This window comes from Corvus kubaryi, unplaced genomic scaffold (genome assembly GCF_017639235.1).
Source record: "Corvus kubaryi isolate FWS band 111438036 unplaced genomic scaffold, C.kubaryi_AGA036_p1.0 37398, whole genome shotgun sequence".
NCBI lineage: Eukaryota > Metazoa > Chordata > Aves > Passeriformes > Corvidae > Corvus > Corvus kubaryi.
In genome coordinates this window covers 12,122,708-12,145,278 of record NW_024581137.1, presented here as the reverse complement: position 1 = coordinate 12,145,278, position 22,571 = coordinate 12,122,708, and the positions used below count along the sequence as shown (strand labels likewise).

General features: G+C 37.3%; 1 protein-coding gene across 4 annotated transcripts in view; it reads left to right on the top strand.

Annotated features, from left to right (window-relative positions):
• Window positions 1-22,571, top strand: part of SEPTIN7 (septin 7) — an 80,194-nt gene that overhangs the window by 7,378 nt on the left and 50,245 nt on the right. For 3 of the 4 annotated variants that reach the window (XM_042044608.1, XM_042044607.1, XM_042044610.1), the window contains exons 2-3: window positions 9,328-9,332; window positions 12,023-12,125. In XM_042044608.1, coding sequence (XP_041900542.1) covers window positions 9,328-9,332; window positions 12,023-12,125 — 108 coding nt within the window. The remainder of the gene's footprint in view (window positions 1-9,327; window positions 9,333-12,022; window positions 12,126-22,571) is intronic. The other variant, XM_042044611.1, reaches the window with a different exon arrangement.

Sequence of the window (22,571 nt, the reverse complement as noted above, 5' to 3'; positions counted from 1 at the left end):
AATCTGCTTTTCAGTCAGTTAAAGAAAAAATGCCTGAATGTTACAAGTTCAAAACAATGCTGAAGACTAGATGCTTGAAAGGAGGAGAAAGTAGGGGTAATGAGCCCCCATCCCATAAAAATTTGGCAAGGAAAGCTGGGATTTTCAGCAGGGAGTTTTTCCTTACCAGCAGTTTCAAATTGAGCAAGTTAATTTTTGAGCTGTGTGGTGGTGTTCCTTTCATGTATTTAATAACAGGGACTCTGTAGAAGGTCTTTTGAGGTTTGTTGTGTTCAGAATTCTTGAACAGTTGAAACTTTCAGCTGGTCAGTTCAAAATTATATTAATACTCAGTATTTTATGCAGACCAAGTTAAGTTATTTGAATGTCAGTATGTTAGTAATGAAGGGTCACTGACATCTTCTTTGTCCAAAGACATGCAAGAGTTGATTTGGAGAAGACTTTGAAAGTGCTTAAGACACAGCTTCTGTGAAGAAGTGTTCAATGGATGGCCTCTAACCTGGTCGCTTAATGATTTTCACTTGCCCCGGCTTTGTGTCTCTGGCTTCTCACCTTGTGATTTGCCTGCAAGGCATCCAGTGTCCCCCTAGGTAAACGTGACTCTTTTTTGGTATGTTCAGTTCTTTGTCGCTGTGGGCATCAGCAATGAGCCCGGGTTTCCTGTTGCTTTGAATTGTGTTTCTGGTGTGGCAGCAAGGTGTGGAGAGGATTTAACTCCCACTCGAAAATTTGGCAGGGCTAACTAATCATGCAGGATAGCTGCTCTGCTGGTAGACATGTTGGACCATGTAATGCATGCTCTTCATAGCCAGCTTCCTCACTAAAGCCAAAAACAAAAGGACTTGGGAAGTTGAGAAACCAACAGCTTTGGTGCTGTTAATCACTGGGATGGTTTACAATCCAGCTGTGGCTTCACTCCTTACAGTCTTTAATTTTGTCACCCAAAGTAGTTTGACTGCTGGTGATTTGGTTGCTCTCAGATGTGTTGCTTTCCTCTTTTAAAAACGTGTGCAGTAAACACCAAGTTAAAAATCAAATTTTTGACGTAGAATAAATGAAATAAAACTTTAGGGTTTCTAAATGCCAAACTATTCTACAGGTGAATAGCAGTTATACCAGTTCTATATTGTTACAATCTTAATATTAAACCTGGATGATGAATTTTAGTGTCGATACAGACCATTCTTTTTATCAGTTGCTATTGCAACCCACAGGGAAACAATCTTAACTTTTACTTACTATCTTCCATCCACAGTAATTATAATGGGAGCTATCTTTCTGTGGTATCTCTCTAGCTTAAAAATAAAGATAATTAAAAACAATGCAGCCAGCCAGCTGTGTTTCATAACATCTAAATTTAACACATGGAGAGGTTTTTAATACTTGACTTGGCATAATTCTTTGAAATAACACCTGTGTCTTTTTTAAATCATCTTGGTCTCATTAGAATTCTTTATATTCTAAATAGAGAACTCAGTGTGGAAATAGTTAAAAGGTAAAATTCTCTAACTATTAGTAATGTAGTAATACCCCTAAGGACCACTCTCAAGGTTTGATGAACCTTGTAGTAGAAGTATTGAAACACAAAAATGAACATGATTTCAGCATATCATGAAAACTCAATTTATAATTAAAAAGCCTCAATTCTGTATTTTGGTGTCATTAAAATATGCTCTCATGGGGGGAAAATGGGTGCTGTGGAGAAATACCTACCCTGCTTCAAGTCATAATAAATACTGTAACTTAACTTTAAACTAGCACTATGCTTCTTTTCATAAAATACATTTTTAAACGATTCATTGGTGACACCTTGCTAATTGAGATAGTCGCAAGATATGTTTTAATTTTGTCCAAAGAAATTGTTTGAGATGGAGGAGTTGGTGTTTTCAGAAGTATTTGTGTTTCACTGTTCTGTGGTGGTAGTTTGCTACTGCACAAAACTGCAGTAAACTTCAAAAAACAAGGGACAGGGTTATGTGCCTTAGAATTTTAGCTCGAAATGTCTGTTTTGGTGAAACCTGCAGGACTTCTGAAAGCTTCTCTATGGCAGAGGGTAAGGAGTTAAGCATAGATACTAATATAGGAAAATATGAATATACAGAAAAGAGATGACTTCCATATTGGAATGAGTTGCATCCGCTCTACAGAAATGTATGGTAAAAGCCCTTCACCCTAGTTACTTTTCAAATGAGAATTGTCCACGTTAACAGAAGAATCAGGATGAAATACTGTAATTTGTCTCTTTAAGGGGAACATGCTTCATTTAGACTATGTTGAATGTACTTGAGTATTTTTGCATGAATGATTCACCTCTCATTAGCATTTCTGCACCTACATGTTCAAGAAATTTTACTAGATCTGATAGTAGCCCTTTGGGCTAGAAATGTAATAATGCAATTTCTTGTCCTGCCATCCTTACAGCTGCTTGATGAGGAGGGAGAATGGGATGTGCTGCTGGGGAGTTCATTTCTCTGAGGATTCAAGGCATCAAACAGAAGGAAGTGCAAAGTGCACACCTGCAAATGCCTTTTTCAGAGTGCCTTGGTTGAAATACTGCCAGTTGGATTGCAGCAATCTGCTCTTCTGAGCAATTGACTTCTGTGCTTGGGCATATATGAGATGCCTGTGCTGTTGCTGCTGCTTCACCCAGGGATTTGGTGTGGGAATCAGTTTGGGCTTGTTCTTGAGGTTTTGGAGTTTTTTTTTTCTTTTTTGGTTTTTTGATCACCACCTGCTGAATCTTTGAGTTAACTGATCGAGCTGTATGCAAATTTTGAAGGAAAATGCGGTGTTAAGGTGAACCTGAAGGAACTGAAAAATGCTTGGCAGTGACTTAGGTGAAAAGGATATGTCAAAGCATGACATGTTACTATGTTTCTTAATACTTACTGTGCTTTGTTGCTTTTTTCCTACTGTGTTTCCAGTGCTAAGTGAGACTCTTGAAATGGTCTCCATGTAAGAGGCACTAATTTACTTGGGGGAGAATTTCCATTTCCCTAAAGATGGCTCTTTTCAAACCCATGGTTTAGTTGATGTCATAGGAGATGAAAATAGTGTGAGATAAAACTGGAAGGTGCCACCATTTTGGTATTGGTTGTTGGGGGGTTTTTTTGGTTTGGGGTTTGTTATTTTTTAAATTAATTTAAAATCTTTTATTTATATGTCTTTTGGGAAATATCCGCAAGCTAAATAGGCAAGAAACATGTTAAATATGAAGTGTAATAACGGATAGTTCGTTTTCATTCTTGTTGGAGTTGGTTGTTTGTGTTTAGTGTGGTTTTTTGCCTTGGAGGCTTTGTATCCAGGGATCTTCCACAGTTAGTTTGGTTCGGTTTTTTAAATTTCTTTTTCTTTTGTAGCTTTCATCTTGAGCCCTTGGTTCAGTGTTTGTATTGGAATAAACATTCAAGGATAGCAAAACTGAGGAGGAGGAGATAAGGAGGTTAACAGTGGTGATCGATGCACCGAGTGATGTGTGGTTGATGCATGATCTGATGCTGTTCTTGACACCAGGTCCCCAGCTGCCATTTCATTTCGACCCCTACTTTATAGAGTGGAAGATAATCGGTCACTTCACTGTCAAATGCGATTCCGAGTTGGTCATTTCAGTTGGATGCAAGTTGCTGTCTGATGGTGGTTTATGTGCTGCTCTCTGCAGGCGAACTGAGGGTTTTTTTAAAGCCAGAATAAAGGGGAAAATGCACAAAAACTCAAGAAGCTTTGAAACTGTATTCTTGTACTTAAAAATTTCATTTAAATTGCAAAAATGGTTTACCTTATTTTCCAGGAATTCATTGTATAGCTAATTCCAGTGGAGGTTGAAATATTACAAAACAGTTGTCAACATGTGTGGCTGGCCTGAATATTTTGTAGGGTCATCATGGGTAGAACTTTTAATATTGTATGTTTTAGTTATACAGGCCTGCTTTTATAGTTGGATAACCTTCCTCCCTCTCTGCCCCTTCACTCCCCCCATTTATCTATAATTAGTTTTATTTTTCTAAATACTTAACTGGCTTCATTTTTCTGTAGTTGTCTGCTTTCTTGCACTTTGGCTGCCCAAAGAAGTGCAGCACTGGCTGTGTTGGCTATAGTTGCTGTGCACGTTTATTGTACACTGGCTCTGAAGTCTCTCAGATTTCTTTTTAGTAGACAACTTAAGGCTTAGCAGTGTGCCTGCTACATCCTGTTGGTTTTCCTTTGGAGTTTTCTGCTTTCCTCCTGGATATGCTGCTGCGCCCAGCTCAACAGACAGGTTATGCTGTCTACTCTCTGGTCTTTACAGTGCAGAATCCTTCTTGCAGAATCCTTTTGCTCTTAGACATCACACATGTTTTAGCACTATTTTTAATAAACCAAATGATAGTGTCTGGTATGGAAAAAAGAGAGAATCCTGAAGCTCGTTCTTCACTTGTACTCACTCACTATGCCTAGTGACATTTTGAGGAACAGTTGAATTAGTGCATTCAGCGGATCAGTGCTTGAAGTTATTAATTATTGACTTATTCAGATTGCTGCTAGACACTGAAAGAGATCCTCATTTCTTATTTGTGGTTATGCATTGAAAGGATTTTCTTTTTTATCAATCCTTTATGAAAATATTTTTTTTGTTTTCTCTAATGTAGGCCGTACCCTCAGTTCACACTCGGAAATCAAGTTGTTGTCTTGCAAAGGAAGACTGCAGCTGATGTCTGTTTGAGGGAATAGAAGTGCTCATTTCCTTTCCATCAGTGCTAGACTGCCATCATGCAGATTACAGCAGATGTTACTGATCCAGCAAATATTTTTACTTTACTCTGAATAATGAAAGGACAAAACGTGTTCATAGATGTTCAGTTTAAGTTTAACTTTGCAAATAGATCTGATGAGTTTCCCTTTTATATTGTTATTTCCATACTTTGTTCTTTTGTTGTTTGGTTTTTTTTCTGTTGGTTGTTTTTTTTAATATGGATTGTGTTTATCTTAAGGATTTTTGTAGAGAAAAAAGTCAAAGCTGAGGTACTACATATTGTCTTAACAAGTGCTCATGGATTGTAGGAGCATTATTACACTAAATACTGCTACCTGAAGCCTCTATTTTAAGAATGCAGTAACAAAAACTGTAAGTTGCAAGATGTGCAGTTGCCGTCTGTCTCTGGGATGTGGGAGGACAAGATAGGAAGATGTCTCACTTGTTTTCTTTATGTATTACCTCCATATTGAGAAGTGAAAAAAATGCAAAGTTTGATAAACTGTAGAAAATTTAAAGGAGTTTTGAAGATGTTAGTAAGGCCTTCTTGCAAGTTTGGGGGGCTTCTCTTTATTGATGTAGAGACTTCAAACAACTAGCAATGTTAGAAAGAAGACAATAAAAAGTTGCCATGTCAGGGATAGTGGAGGAAATAGAAGTAAACAGTGTTTATAGTCTTTCTGCCTAAAACTAGGAACCTATCAAACTGGTCACTCACAGCATGGTAGTAGGACATTGCATAGAAATACTGTGGCTAAAGAGTTTGCAGAAATTTAGCTAAAAGTTCTAAAAAGATTATTTTAATTACTGAAATCATTGTTAGAGCAGGTGCAAATTCTTGTGTTTTAGCAGCACTGACATATTTTCAAAGTAAACTGTGTATGAAGAAAACTTGCCCTACATCTAGATACCTTATCAGAATAAATTGACACCATAACAAATGTAAATTGTAGAAAAAAATACTGTGTTCAGAAGGTGCTCCTGGTTCCAGCTGTGTGAAATGAGTTTGAAATGACCATCTTTTCATTGCTGATGACAACAAACACTGCTATCATATGCCAAATGTAGGAGATATCTTCCCTTTTTAATATTTTATGTTGTGGTCAGATTTCAACAATTTTTGGGTTTTCTGTGATGCTTCTGGGTACTTTAAAAAACAGTATTCCCTAGGAGGTCACTGGAGGAAAAAAAAGTATTTCTTTCTCTTAGAACAAGTTGATTGAGTAGTGCTAAAGCCAGCTTTGCTTGGAAAGGACAGTGACTCCCCGATGTCACACTGCTTTTCTGTTTGGTCTTCTCTTTTCTCTCCATCTGTCTTCATTAATATTTGCGGCTAGTTTGGCTATGTCATAAACCCTTGAAGAGTTTTCATAACATCATAGTACAGGCTGCTGGTTGCTACCAGTGCACAGCAGCTGCACTTAAGCGTGTTGAGTGTGAGCTGAACTGTCAGGTTGCACATCACAGAGGTAAAAAATGGCTTTAGCTCACCTTGGAAGTCCATCTCCTCTTGATCAGAAGGATAAGGTATGCTCTTTTGTCAGGTACAGGACCTTAGGCCAGAGACTGTCATCTTTTGGCCCAGATGGTAATACCTGAAGAATGACTTTAAATTTAGCATTCCTGGACGCAATCATCCGAGAATAAAGGAGAAATGTAAATTACAGTGTCTGGGCAATGATAAAGATGATAGACGTATTTAAAAAAAAAAAAGTTTGTTTTTTTTTTATCAGTGTTCTCCCTTAGAACTGCTTGGGAAGCCACTGATGCCTTGTTTCTCTTTTCACTCATTTGCATAGTTAGAGCAGTTTGCTTCTGACTGTTAATTCATTGATTCAGATGATGGATCCAAAAATACCAGCTATGCAGCTGGTTTATGCAGGCTGTGACATTTTGCTTGAGGGAAACTTCCATTAAAGCAACATGGAGTACACAGAGTGGATGCATTGGAAGTCAGCTAAGGCCAAATTGATAATTGTATGGCTTGCCTTCGTTTGTGCTAGCTTAGATCCGAGATGGCTGACAACTACAAGAACATACAAATATTAGAAGACTTGATATAAAATAATAGCTGGAATGCAGCATGAGTGAATGTAAAGTGATAGATATGGACTGCTGTGCTGCATGTTCAGTGATAAGCTGTGAACATTTTTTAAAGCTCAGGAGTGAGGTCTTGTGTACAGTTCAGTGTCATCAGCTCAGTACTCGTTACATGTTGGGAATTGGTAAGAAAGGATCAGAGAGTAAGAGATAGCACATGATCAGACATTGGATCTGTGAGTGTTTTGCCTCTTGGATACTGTGTGTGCAGCTCTTGCCCTGGCCTCTCCAGAAGAGTACAGAGCTAGAGTTACATAAGAGCAGCAGGAGACATGAAATGGCTTCTTTTATATGCAGTATGATGGATGATTGGGGCTATTTTCCAATGAAGATACTACTGTTCAGCAGTTAAGCTAACAGGATGTAATTTTGAAATGATAAAGTCCTCCTTTTTAACAATGTACAGAGGGAGTGCTTGCTACAGGGACTCTTGTGGATGCTGTTTTTTGTGATGATAAGAAGAATGTGCGTGGAAGAGAAATTGGTCAAATGCTGTTTAAGTGAAGAAATAACCCCATCTTAAATGCTTGTGAGATAGATCTTTGGTGACTGTGGAGGTGTTTAGAGAAACACTGCTCTGTTTATCCTGCTGTATGTGCTACCTTAGATGTATGTTTCTGGCCACTGTTGAAGGCAGCAACTTTGGTGTGACCCATGTGCCTGTTCTTGCTGGATGATAGGTTTTGAAACAGTACTGCTTTTGTCTGGTGAAGGAGGCCCTTCTGTGTGCTTGGTGAATTAGTGCTTGACAATGTTACCTTGTTTCGCAGATGAAAGCAGTGATGTGCAACATGATACCTGATAGTAATATAGTACTTAAGGTGGCTGATATTAAAATCTTTGAGTACTGGGACTGCCGCAGGATTTGCAGTTATCAGTTGTATTCCAGCTTGTACAGCATGCTCCATTTCTGCTGCATATGCATCTGCCTTCCTTCCAGAGCATCTTGTGCCACCCTTCTGCAGGGCACAGAGAAGGACTGGCATTGATCAGCAGTGCTTTGCTTTTTTTGTCCTCTCAGAAGAGTGCAGCAGCAGCGTACCCAATGTGCTGAGCTGTTACGGCTCTGGATGCTGATAGAACATGAAGTGAGCTGTAAAAACAGAGGGCTTATATTGCATTAGGTAGAAAAGCAGAAGGGGACTTCAGTGCCACTTTGATCTGCAGTCTCCATCACAGTGTAAATTTTCTAAAAATGGGTTCAGACTCTGGGACTAGGGGATTGATTAAAAAATTAGATGTTAAGGTGCAGAAGCATCTTAACTGCTGGCCAGATCTGCTATAAAGATTTTTTTTTTCACTTATTTTTTGGTATCAATATCTTGAAATACTCAAGCGTGGGAAGATGTTTAGTGACAAACAAACTTAAAGGATCTTTGTGATACAGCTTTGTAGTTAAGGTATTGTAAGTGGTGCGTTGGAGAACTGTTGTAGACCTCTTGTCATGCACAGAGTTAGATGTTGTTGAACAGACACTGTAACTTGTGCACCCTACTTTGTTCTTTATTTTCTGGCTGTTGAACCATGACAGTTGTGCCCAAGGTTGCAACAGTGCTGTAGTGCTCAGTGCTGCAAATGAAGTGAATCAGTGCTGTTCACTGAATGTATAAAGTGACTTAGAAATACAGAATCCTGGGAGACATTTGCTGTGATGATGACTTTGCTCTTTCTACCTTTTCCACACTAAAATACTATGGAGTAGTGTGGTGAAATGAGATTATGTATTCTGGTGAACACCTCAGAAGAAGAAACACTCTTGAACCCATTGCAGGTTCAGATAGTGTATGGCAAACAAAAACCATGTTGAATAACTGAAGTAAAAAGAGCTATTGTATAACTACCTGTATTGCTCATTAAATGTCTGGAGTTCATGTAGTATATTACCATGAAAGGTTGTTTTATGTATAATCCAAAGTAAATTAAGGTTACTAACAAAGTAAATTAAGGAGACCTACAAGAAGACTGAAGAGGGAATTTTAACAAAGGCATGAAGTGAGAGGACAAGGGGGAATGGCCTTAAACTGACAGAGGATAGGTTCAGATTAGCTATTAGGAAGAAATTCTTTATTGTGAGGGTGGTGAGGCACTGGAACCAGTTGTCCAGAGGAATTGTGGATGCCCCATCCCTGGAAGAGTTCAAGGTCAGGTGGGATGGGGCTTAGAGCAGACTGATCTAACGGAAGGTGTTCGTGCCCGTGACTGGGGGTTGAGAAGCCAATGTTCCTCAAGATCCCTTCCAAACCAAACCGTTCTGTGATTCTGCTTAAAATGTTGTATACTGAGCATACTAGATGGAAAATATTGTGGGTTACTTTGATCAAATGTAAGTAACTTTCTCTTTTCTTTCTCACACTGCCCCTGTTTCTTCTCTGGATTGCGGCTGCACCTGTATGGACTCGCTGCTATGGTTCAAATTCATCATTTTACTGGACTACTTCTGGATGTATTCTATTGACATCTTCGATCCTGAAAATGTTGGAAATGTGTTGTTTACAAAGTAGCTGTAAGTATTACTTTGGTGCGGATGTTTTACAGCTAATGTGGAAATAGAAGCAGCACTAGTTTTTTAGTAGATTAACTAAAATTGAGCTTAGGTAGCAGCTGGTTGAAAATCAGGAGGGGATGAAAGTTAAGGGGAAGGTATAAGTATTAGAAACATGAGATCTCATTTGGCACCATGTTCAACACAGTGGAAGTCAATTCTTTTACAAAAAAGGTACTGAGTTCTTTTAAAATCTGTTGCAGGAATTAAAGAAACTCAATTCCTAATTTGTTTTGGTCTCTTTAGAAGTAGCATGTTATGAACAAATATAACCATTTAAAAACCAGTATGTTGAAATCTTCAGTTTGAGTTGGTATACCAGAAATCTGACTCTGGCATCCAGCTGCAGTTTTTTAAAAGGCTCTTTCCTATTGATGACAAATGCTCACATTAAACATAGCATTAATGTCCAGTATATCTTGATCTTTCTGGTTAGTACCCTTTATATTTCATTATCTAAAATTGTGGGTGTAATTACTGTAGACCCACTTAATAGAGCAAACAACCCAAAAAATCCCATCTGTTCTTTTTTAGCGTTTCATACTCAGTGATCTAAAAGTTCTTAGGAGTAGAACTATCCTAAATGTGGAGGTCTATATAAGGAGGAAGGGAAAAGAAATAACTTTAGTTCAAGACAAGAATTATATGGAAACCCATTCTTTTAAACAAAAGAATTCGCTAACGAGGGGGTGAGCTGTTTCTGGTAAGCGTGACACTCATTAAAAGCTATGTAGATACTGAAAAATGCAGGTGGTTGACAAATAGAACTATTAGGAGTGTCTGACTGTGATTACATATTTAATATGTGGTAGGATGAATAGCAGTTCCATATCCTTAATGGTTATCAAGGACCTGCGCTGTTAAGCAGCTCTTTAATATCTTAAAAAGCACTGACCTGCATGTCATGTAATATCTCTGAAACATTGGCTTCTGCTTAGGGCTTTAGATTGTGATAAATTCCATTCCTTACATGTAGTAATAGATTGGAAGATTAAAACAAATATTTGGATTTTAAATTCCTAGCTGATTTTTAAAATATTTTAAAACCTTTCAGATGAGATTATAGCTGCACCAAAGGCTATATTGAAAAAAAAACTGCTTTAAAAAAGCTCTTTGATGACACGATGCAAAGATTCCTACATCTAGAGAAGTAATAACATTTGTTGCATTCTGTATATTTAAATTTGAACCTCTAACTTAATCTTTGCAGTGGTGTAGCTTTGTTTGAGATTAATAGTGTATCTGCCAAATGGAGAAATCAGTTGTGTGGCTTAAAGCAGAGAGTCCATTCATTGACTAGTGCTGTTGGATTGCCAAGAGGTTAGTTCTTCTTGCATTCAATACTTCAAAGGTAATAGTGGTTTTATATCCTTGCTTTAGTTAAACAAAATTTTTTTATTTGAAAATTCTATGAGTTATTGCTGCATTGCTTACTCTGTCAGTTTTAGAAAGAAAAAATTTCAAAATAAGCTTGAGTCAACCATATACCAAACTTAAATTAACCATACTGTATCCCATACAGAGAAGTTCTGAGGCAATAGAGCCTGTAATAAAAAATTTTTTTACAAATTATTTTTTAGAATTCCTCTATGCTCATGAAGATAATTTTAGGGAGTGGAATTTAAACTTGTAGACAGGACTTCTTCTGTGTGGATATATACAGCTCTCTTAAACTCTGAAACTGAGGCAGTATCATCATCACATGACATCCTCTCAACTTCGCATGGACATAAAGCCTAAAGGCTGAAATCATTGCTCCATGACAAGCATTGCCTTGTGTTGCTTTAAGTAGACGTTTGTCTCAAGAAAGTGTTTTCAGATTCTTTGGAAAATGTCTGAACTGTCCAATCTCATAAGACAATCCTCAGACCTGCTGCATTAATAAACAAACAGTTGCAGGATTGTGCTGGAAGAGTAGTGCAAAGGTAGCAGAGTTGATCTTTGAAAGATTGCTGGGTCTAGTACAGTGAAGAGGAGGCATTTTAAGCACCTCCAGCATTTTCAGTAGTGTGGTGGGAAGAAGTAATGGCTAACATCCAAAATTCTTCCCTTGTTTCCCAGTAGGCACTACTTTGGGTAGGTTTTTCAGAGTACAAGGCAGCTGAAGTTTTGCCTTTATGGAGAGTTTGTTGCAAGGCATGCTGCTTTAGCGTAGGTCTGGGTTTAATGTGAAGGCCTCCAGATGTGTGACTCAGAAGCAGAGGTGTCAGGTTGGTTCCCATCATGCTGAGGCAGTACCACCATGACTTGGAAGTACAGGAAAGGTGCATTCATACTGCTGGCCTGTCTTTCAAATGGGCATTGGTAACAAGTTGATTGTTTTAATTTGTTTGCACGTGCACACTTTTGTGCCTGTACAAACAGTCATAATACGACAATTGTATTTGCTCAAAATACTCTTTGTATAGTTGACTTTCTGTGCTATTTTTTTTGGCTATCCAGTCAAAAAAATTTTTTTTTCTTATTTTTTGTTGCAGTTCATTTCACTGCCTTGAATGTAGACAGCTTGGGTTGTTCAGAGGTTGGGTAGATAGCACTTTTCTACAAATGTGAAAATGAAGTGAACGTTTCAATAACTAAGAATACAAGCCAACTAAGAAATTACGTGCTTTCCTTTTAACTTTTTCTTTCCTGAATATCTCTTGCTTTAGCAACAGAAGAACCTTGAAGGATATGTGGGGTTTGCAAATCTTCCAAATCAAGTTTACCGAAAGTCTGTGAAGAGAGGTTTTGAATTCACTCTCATGGTAGTAGGTAAGTTTGTTTCTTTGTTTTGAGTGTTGATCATTAGAAATGTTTTGACATAGTTCTTAAAATCTGTGATAATGATGTAAGTATGTTTTGCATGATCTCATGAGAAAACATGGATCTTCCCCTGCTAGACTGATAAATCTAGGTTGATTAAAAAGAACATGTCTGGTCTGCAAGTTGGTGAGGAGATGAGTAAATTATGAGAACTGTACAGTTCGTACAGTCGTAAGAAAGCAGTTTGGTGTGGATCTTGTCTAAAATGCTACTTGCAAGTATGACAGAAGTAATTTGAACTTGATTTTCATTTGAATAAAAAAGAGCTGGTTTTGTGGTTGAGTGCAACACAGCAAACCTTGTACATAACCAGGCAGTAGGATCCTGTATATCCTGCATTTCTGTGGCCACAGACCAAAAATCAAAGCTTTATTTAAACAAACCTTTCTAGTTTGTTTGGTTGCAAAGAAAACCAAATGTAAACAGTTTGTTCCCTATGGACTACAGAAAATAGGAAATTATCCTTAGTAGGAATGAGTAATACCATTCAGAACAGTTCATTTAGGCTTCAGTGATGACCCAAATTTGTCATCTTTCCTGCTAGGACATCTCATGTCTTTATTTTTTCTTGCTCTTTTGAGTACTTTTATGATAATAGACTGTTAGTAAAGTTGGGTACATTTGTGTGTAACTGACGCTACTGGGTATGTGACCCTGTTTTGACATGCTAATGAGCAAAATAATACTAATAGTTTAAGAAGTGTTTTATAATAGCCATCTGTCACTTTGTTATCTGGCTTTATCTTTTGTAATTTGGCTAGCTTGATAGTCCTTTGCTTTGTCATCAGCACAATGGATATCTTGTGCAGACTTTATGTACATGTCACATGTAACATAATAATACTGTTGACAGAATTAGAAATCAAGGGCAAATTGGTGAAAGCTCATTGTAGATCTCTTCATTACGAAAGTGAGCTAGAATTTTAAAATTTTTCTTATGGAACTTGATGACAGGTTCCTTTATAGTCTAGCATCCAAGTACATATCATTATTTGGTACAAAACTGCTAAGTCTAAAGTAAAATTTGGTTTTCTGCTATCTACAGATAGGTAAGAAGAAGGAGGGAGGGATGAAACTGTCTTCATAAGTGGTAGATGTAGGGATGTGTTAGAACTGGAGAAAGTCTGTAAAATTACCTTGTAGTATAGTTTAAAGCAATTATATTTAGGAAAGCTGTAGAAGATTGTGACCCTCAAGAAGAAAAATTGGTCCAAAATTAGATTGAAGATGAGATGTTGACTAGTTTTACTATTTTTGTGCTTATTACTGAGACTTCACTTGTTTGCATGGAAATTTGTGCCACTGTCTGGAAGCTTACTAGGAGACGTGGCAGTATTTTCCTAAATTAAAAAACCCACTAATTCTCTTCTTTTGATCCCCAAGTATAGAAATCAGATACTTGACAGTGAGTGTTTAAACAAAATGGTGGCTGATCTTTTGGTACTCTGGGGACATTTGAGAAGGGGTGGGGTAGAGAAATTATTTTGTTTCAAAATTAAGTGCCTGGTAATAGTATGCCGTGAAAAAATGTGTTTTTAAATATGAAGATGAAATAGTTCTTGTATTACTGATCACTTGTGTTGGTAAACACTGTAATATAATCTGCAAGTAGATTGCTAGAATTGTAATTATTTATTGCTGTATTCATCCTGTGAAGTAGTGTGGTGTGACTTGGTGTGTAGTCTTTAGCTGACATAATGATACAATTCTGTAATAGTAAATGGAATTATCTATAGTCTGCTTGGTAGAGTTTAAAAGTTAGAATGTAGTGCTTATCTGTGTATGGTCACTGCTGGAAAAATAAGAATACTGGATGTATTATATCTCTTGGAGATTATAAAAAACATTCTCTTGCTCTTTCTACTACTAAGAGTCATGTGTGCATGGCTACCTTTTGTTGCAGATTGCACAACTACTGATCTGCTGGCTATGCTTTGTTTGGAGGTACTCAGTGTCAGTGTGTTACCCATTTGTTCTGAAAGGAAGAAAGAGCAAAACAATGCTTATGGTTGCTAAACAGGTATAATGAAGAGAACAAATCATGTTTGGGATCTGTGATCTCTGTGTCCAGCTATTTTCAGGTGTCCATGAGGCTTGATATCGTGGCTAATGCATTTGTATAGAAACTGTTTTCCCGTTGTACAATTAGTCTGGAATTATCAGTTAAACTTAATAGATGTGCATAGTGTTACATCTGGCTTTTTTGTCTTTGGAATCTGTAGCATGAGTATTCACCGGAGCAGTGTTTGGGGGGGATTTGCCAGTATGGCTGTGCTGTCGTGTGTTTCTACTGCTGTAGAAACAATTCTGTTTTCAGTTTAACAGTGTAAGATTTTTATGATTGAGCAAGTAGGAAGTATAGCATCAAACAGATCTGATGTTTCCAGTAAGAATTTTTGCAGGGAAGTAGATGAGTTTTGCAGAACATTTCCTGTGCCTAAAGTGTGAATGTCCTCCATGAAATGCGTATTTCCCCAGTTACTGTCATTGCCCTGGAGTTGATGGAGCTGCCCCATAGCAGTCTGTGGTGACTTCCTGCTCTTCTTTGTGCCAGTGAAGTTGGAGAGTAGGCATTTAAATGTGGGCATGCATAAGGCCGAGTTGTTGAATAGCCTAGAGAATGGTTTCTGGAACAGGTTTTCTCCTCCTTATCTGAGCTAAGTTGGTTGGTGGCATTGCTTTGGACTGATGTGGACAGTGTAACTTGCTCTTTTGAGTCAGTACTTGGTAGGATTAATGTGAGGCTTGTAATGTTAGTGAGCTCTTTTCTCTAAATGTAGTTGCTGATTTCCAGGTGTTACATGTTTATATTAAATATAACTAAGGGCTGAAGTGATTATGAACTGCACACATACAGGTATAAAAAGTGGATGTCAAAATACCTTTTTTGTATTAAATGTTTTAAGAATCATTGAAAAGTAAACCTTAATAGAAACTGGTGTTACTCTGTATTATTTAGCCATAATAAACATTTTGACATTTCTATCTCAAACTGTGTTTGTTTTCTCTAAGTTGTATTGGTTCTTTTGTTAGTGTTTATAAACTTTCCTTGAGAAACTGAAGACTGAGATAGCCCTCTGTTTTCCTTATTAATCAGTTTTCGTTGATTTGTCTTTAATCTTCATGAGACAATTTCATGTTAGTTATTCTCAAGTAGTAGTTTCAATCATGCTGCTTTTGCAACAAGTTGATTTTGCAGAATAAAAACTCACATGCACCTCCTCTGAGGATATAACAAAGTGGGCAGAAATATGCATTTAACTGAGCTCCATTCTTGATGGCTTTCAAAGTAAGACATTTAAGCAGTGGTTTAAAGCAACTAAGTCTACATCTGAAGCATTAAAGCTCAGCAGTGGAAAAAATGTCAAGTTTGCCTTGGTAGCCTGCTTCCTTCATACTCTTGTGTAATCTCTTCATGTAGAAGATAGTTGCTGAAACACTTGAGAACCTTACATAAATATTTAGTCTGTCTGAAATCCGAAGAGTATTCTCTGTATTTCTCTGCTGTATGGTTTGTACTTTTTGGAAGAAAGTACATGTTTAAGTCAGATGCTTTAGAAAAGAAAACTTCCAGAAGTAATACCGTGGTTAGTAACTCTCAATTAAAGAAAGTCTTAATTGTGGAATTGCAGTTCTGTCTGTTTATTAGTATAATTACACTTGCTTAAGTAGTGGGTGTGTGTTTTTGTTTTAGTGTGTATGAGGTGTGGAACAAATAGTTACTTTTCAGTGTATCTTCCTTCTAAGCACTGAGTCAGGAAATCCCTCTTTTGTTTTTCTTGTATTGAAATGGCGCTGGCAACGTGATTTGAACCAACACCCAAGTAGATAACAAAGTAATAATTTTTAAAAATTCTTTTCTCCTATGGACTTTATGTACTTACTAATGTATGTCTGTGGTGACTTTTCCTAGAGATACATATTTCAAAGTGTTCAGGCTTCATGAGTTCGCATTAGAAGTTGGACATGTAGGTTTTATTTTTTTTAAAGTCACCTGATTTCCAAAGTACAGAACACTTACAGTTCAGTGGCTTTCCAGAGGACTTTTCTATGCAGTTCCTAGTTCTTGAGCAACTGTTTGGTAGCTTTGACTTGGAAAGCTGTTTTGAAACATCTTCTATAGTAAATTGTCGGTTTTGTTTTCAAATTGTCGCTTTAGCCTTGTAGATCACCTGTAGATTACAACTTAAAGGAAAATGCCATGCAATATTGTTGGAGTGCTTCATTTGTAATTATATGCACGCTCAAGTGTTTTGGTTTAAACATGGTTTTTTGGCATGGATGCAAAGAAAAGAACTGTATTTTGCAAGACTTGAAGTTACATTAAAGAAGCAGCACACCCTGATTTCATTGTTCACCACTATTAACATTCACTGAAGAAGGCTTGGACTGGTTTAATACTGGTATCTTCTGCTGATGCATCGTGTTCTGATTAGAATTACCCTCTTCACTTGTTCCCTTTCTGGAGCAGTTTATTTATCAAGACAACCAGTGCTACCAAGAGACTCAGCTACTCACAGATATGTATTCTTCACTCTCACTCAATTTTAATGCCAGGAACAAAATCATTTATTGCAGGATAGGAGGAATAAGTAAATGAAAAGCAGCGTGTGGGTGGGCAGTACAACTGAGTAGGAACTGTCTCAGGATGTTGCCGGTTCTTGTTGATCTGCTGTGATTTGAAATGCTCCTAGTTAAAGTTTCAGTTGTGTGTCTCTACTACGATGGTATCTGAGTAGGTGTTTGTCCTTTGGTGTGACCTGGCAGTTTAGAATCCACGAACTGCCATTGCTGAGTGTACAGTGCCTTGTGCATACAGTCAGGGGAGTACAATCTCGTGTACAGGACTGGAGTAGAGTCCTTTTTGGTTTTTTTTTTTTTTTTTCTTTTTTTTTTTTTTTTTTTTTTTTTTTTTTTCTTTTTTTTTTTTCCTTCAGAGAAGGAGCATGTGATGGAAAAGAACTAGCAAGATTTCTTGCATGTGTCCTGCCTCCTTTTCCCCTGTAAGTTCGCTTCTTCAGAATACCTGAATTCCTCTAGTTCTCTCATTCTCTGAAAACTGTCCTGTGTGCCATTGTACGTCTTTGGCTGCAGCCTGTTTTGGGCTACTTTCATGGCGACTGCCTGTCTGGTACTGCTGTGCCTGTGGGCTGGGTTAGACAGCACTCTTCCAGTTCTCAGGGTACTTTTTCTATAAAGAAATGTTGAAGTCTGGGTTCAGCTGTTGTGGTGTAGTAGATATAGCTCCTTTGGAAAACTACATAAATAAAATTAAGTTGCAGGGATTCTGTTGACAGGATTATGAGGTTTCTATGAAGTATAGATATAGAAAAGAGTGTTTTTAAGGTTACAGAATTCTTTAAAGAAGTAATTTATTGTGTTCCACTGATGATGCCTACAAAGTATAAAAATTGATGGCTGAGTACTTCAACATGTACCTGATAGGGATGCCAAAGCAAAATAGGTTGAATGTAGGAGAATTGGCAGAGGTAAAACCCAAGGAAATTGAAAACTGGTGGAACTCAGAATGCAGCCAGTGCATGCCTAGAGATGACATGCTCCTCTGGAGCAATCTCTGTTTTGGAGTAATGCCTCATCAATAGCCTGTCACGTTTTTTTTGTGAAAAGAGGTTAATAAAATTTTTTTGAGAGGGCAGAATAGATGAACTCCAAAAATCTTGCATGAAGAAATAAGTGTTTCTTCAAGATCTGAAAGATCAGTAACCTAACAGAGAGTTTACTGGTCTACATGATTTTCCACTTTCAGATGGGAGTTTGAAGTATATATTCATATGAATAGTTGGCTTCAGTTAGAAAATCTTCTCTCATACTTTTTTGTTGGTTTATGGATGGATTTTTTCTTATTTTTTTTCCTCTCCTCTTTCTTTTGTAATGCAGTGAACTACAGTTGGCAACAAACTTGCTGCTCTTACCTCTTTTGTGGAGTTTTCCTCTTCCTTTTTCTAGTGCTGGGGAAAGAAACCTGCACAAAGTCTAAAACCTGATGGAGAAGAGAAACATTTTTACAGTGTATTATTCTTGAAACTTATTGTCAATGAAATTCGGTTAATCTACCTGTTTGAGCTTATCTAGAAACTATAGCTTTTCAAATACTTTCACAAGTTGCTTACAGCATAGTGGCTTTTGATCACTCAGTAGGAAAAAACCCCCTGATCTTAATTTTTGTTAAGCTCATTTTAAACATTTTCCTCCCTGCAGTAGCTTAAAGATTCTAATGAACAGAACTAAAGTTGGCATTTAATAGGATTGGTCTTCAATTCTCATTTTTTAATTGTTTGCAATTACAACATTATTTGAATTGTAGTGCTTACTGGATAACTCCTAAAGAGCCTTTGGATTTTTATTTTCTTATTAAGTGTTTGGATGCAAAGCTTCTTGAGTAGATTATATGAAAGCCAACTACAGTAAGGTACTTCTTATTGGATACTTGCTGTTACATGACTCAAGTTCTGACAACTAACCTTAAGTACTGAGTATTAGTATATTGATTGTCTGTAAATGTAACTGGTCTGTTTCTCATATGCCAGTATTTTGGTCAGATCCTAATTTTTCTATTAAAATTCTTTGTTTACTGGCAGAGGTTCTTGTGGGAAGAGACTTCTACTTCCAAGTGTTCCAAGTGGATGTGAACTCATAATTTGGCAAAAATCTGCCTGTAATCTAAATGGCTTTTGTTTTTTTAAAAAAATGATGATTCTGTTGCAAAGATTTTCTTTTTTCTATTCCATATATCATTTTCTTGTCAGTCTCATAACAAATGCTGGGAATTATTTTAGTGGGTCTCTAATAGATGAATTCAGGAAATTTCATTAAAACCATCTAATGAGAGACTGTGCTCTGCATTGTGTAGGTGTCATCTTCACTTTTGAAGCTCTGTGGGTTTTTTCGGTGGCTCCCTACATAATCAATCCTGTCACAGTATTAGCTGCCTTCAGGCCATTTGTGCTGTGTTCCTAACCGCATAAATATTTTTGTTCCAGGTGGTTTTTTTTCTTCTCCTACCTTACCAGTTTCCTGGTTTATTTCTAAATAAAAATGTGCTTGTTGATTTTACATGTTCAGATACGTCTGCACATGCACACAAACACACAGTTACGCTGGTGATACTTAATTTTTTGCAGTAAGCTTGTTCATTATGGTGAGATCAGCATTTGAACCTGGTCCTTGTTCCTGTTGATGACAGGTTTTGAGGTCACAATTTAGTTGAAATGAATGGGTCTGGCATTTTGATACTAGAGTAAGGATAATTAGTAATGTGTGAACGGGAACTCTTCTTAGAGAAGGTACCAAACTAATGGATAGGTTTTATTTCTTAAATTATCAGGTGGCTGGCACTTGTTTGGTGCTACTCAACAGATTGTCCTGAGCTGTCATGTGCATGGGTAGGTTGTGAACTAAATGTTGCGTGTCTTGTAAGCAGTGACCTGTTAGAAGTCACATTAATACTGTTTCCAGTTCCTTAGCCCTGGATAATCAGGTGCCACAATACTGCAGCACTGGATTTTGAAGCCATCATTGCTACAAGCCTAGGGCGAAATTCAAAGTAGGAATCAGTTTTTTTATCGATAAATATGCTGTAAGTGTTTAAAACTGCTTCTCTTTTCTTGTTGGCTGAAAATGTTAGTCTTACCTGCTGTGTCAAGAAATGCTGACAACTTTATTAAAGTATAGGTTCATATTGTAACCAAAGTGATATTCTTGGATGGAGTATTTGTGGTCTAAATATCCAGTTATAGTAAAGCCCACGTGACCCATCAAATGTGATTCAATATGATTGTTTTCCCTCTGGCTGATTTTGCAACAGTCAGTTCAGATCTTCCTTGTCAGTCCATTTGAAACACATAATTTTTCTTCCTTTTCCATTATTTTTCTTTATGTACTATGGCTGTCATATGCAACTGTTTCATTTTGGGTTTGGGATATTTTTCTGTTGAGGTTCTGAGCACATTTACCAATAAATTAGAGTTTATACCATACTCTTGTCTTGAATTTCTCTTATTAAAGAGAATGAATATCTTCTAATAATATTTTTTCTCACTTCCTATGGTGCATCTGATGGTATTTTCCAGTCATTTACCATAATTAAGGCAGACTATTTAGATTTATCAGTGGTTGGAGGGGAGAAAGACTGCTAAAGCTGACTTTTTCATCAGATTATTTTTTTGTGTTTGAGTTCTTGTCATCCTTTCACCCTGATTTTTCACTGTAGGTAGTTTACCAAGAGCACAAATTTGAGAACTCTGAAGAGTCTTACCTTGGAATGGTACTAAGTTTCTGTCAGTGTTGATTTAAGTTGTGTTAAGTTTGTAATGATGCCATTGTGTAGTTCCTTCCCTCTGTTAAACTTGAAGTGAAAGTTTTTTTGGAGGGTCCTGGTTTCCTAATTTCACTATCACTTCTAGCTTTATATCAGTGAAGCTTTGATTTTGGTCATAGATGGAACCTTAAGCTAGAATTGTGCTGATACCTTGTAACTGGAACCACGTGTCTGTCAAAGTTAATACAAAGTGCATCATTCTGGTCCTTCTGGTCATGAAATTTCTCCTGTGAAGTCTAAACAAATGTGTTTAATGCGGCAGAGGCTTCCTCAGAAAGGCAAAAATAGTCTGTGATTCAAGAGAATTAAACTCTGCCTTCTGCAGAGTAAGAAGCAATGCAATGGAAGGACATGGATAAATGTGGGCTGGATAAAAACATCAAGTGTCAGTTCTAACAACATCTGGCTATGCTGTTTTAGTGCCTGGGATATGTGAAGTGGTGTTGCTTTCCGTGTAAGGTGACAGCTTGCTTTTTTGAAAATAATCTGGAGCATTCCCAGGTGACATCTTAAACTGCAAACAGCAGTGCCTATTAAAATAGCAGTTTTGCAGTCTGAGGTCATTATATGTTGAATTTTGAATTTATGGGCTAATCCAGAATTGTGGGCCTATTTTCTATTGTCAAGATAGTGAAAAAATAGTAATTCAGTGGTCTGAAGTAGAAAGATGATGTTGGATGTCTGTGGAACACTTTTCAGTACAGGATCATGAGCACTGTGTTAAACTGAAGAACTGTGAAACAAACCACTGCTGAAGTATATAATTATCAGATAAGCAGTTGTTGATGCTAAAATCAAGTGGCATGGAGTAACATAGGGCATTCACTGCACACATCCATTGATTGTTCCTATGTCTTCTATCTTTCAAGATACAAATACTATGTGTTGTATTCAAAAGCATGGTAGGGAGGAATCTCAGGAATATTCTGAGTTTGTCTCATGAAAGGTATGAGTGGTTCACCTGTGATATAATAATCTGGTAAAGAGCTAGTTGATATTTCATCTGTAAATGTCTCCTTAAACCCTATGATGTAAATCTGTAAAACATTTACTTTCTGTCCGTTTTAAACTGTGATCCATTAATTTGCCTTCACATCTACATGATTTTTCTGATGACAGGATATTGTTAAAGTTTCTGTCCCATGTTAGAGGGTTTAAAGGGAGAATTTTTGAGAGTAAACTTCTTTGTCTTGAAAGTCAGCAATTCTCTTTTACCATCTGTTCTTCCTTGGTTTGATGTATGAGACAGTTTGTCCGTTTCCAGTTATTTGTTGCCCTACTGTTTTCCTTATTAGCTATTTTCATGTGCCATTGATGAACATTATTTGGTTTGTTTTCTTTTTGCCATCCCAGAAAAGGTTTTTCATGACATTGGCACAGTCTATCAAAGAGCCCTTTGAGCAATTCATGTAATACCTTGCTGTAAAAATATCCTCTCTTCACATCGGACTGCACAAAAAAAAATAACAGAAGGAGCTTTTTAAAGGACCTGAAGACAAGTTTTCTTGGGTCTTGGAAGAAGAGTGATGGTGTTTTGCTTGACAGGTTAGCAACATAAAGTAATATTCAAGTTTAATTGTAATTATTTTTAAGGGGATGTCCCTTCTGAACATTTTGGTCACCAGATTCTAACCTTGTATCTCCAGACTTCTGGCCAAAGACTTGGGGAATGTAGAAACCTTTTGAGATGTTTGCACAGATTTGTGACTAACCATTCTTCTGTGCTCTCAGCAATGGTACTTATGTAAAGAAATAATATAATCTCTTTATATAGGTCCAGTGTATGATACTCCCAGCTCTGAAGAAGGCAGAGGTTACTTTGTTAATATGAAACTTCTGATGGAGAGAGAAGTAGCTTTAAATGAAATCACAACCACCTTGTTTCCATGTACTCTGAAGCCTGGATGAGGGAACTGATGCAGAGGGTTGGTTTGAGCAGGACAAAAGAAGCTGCTTGTCCCACACCCCACCTATGTTCCATGGCAGCACCATTTGTGGCCTGTTGATTAACTTGTGTGAAACTCCAGCAAAATCAAACCTTGAAGAGCATGATCTTG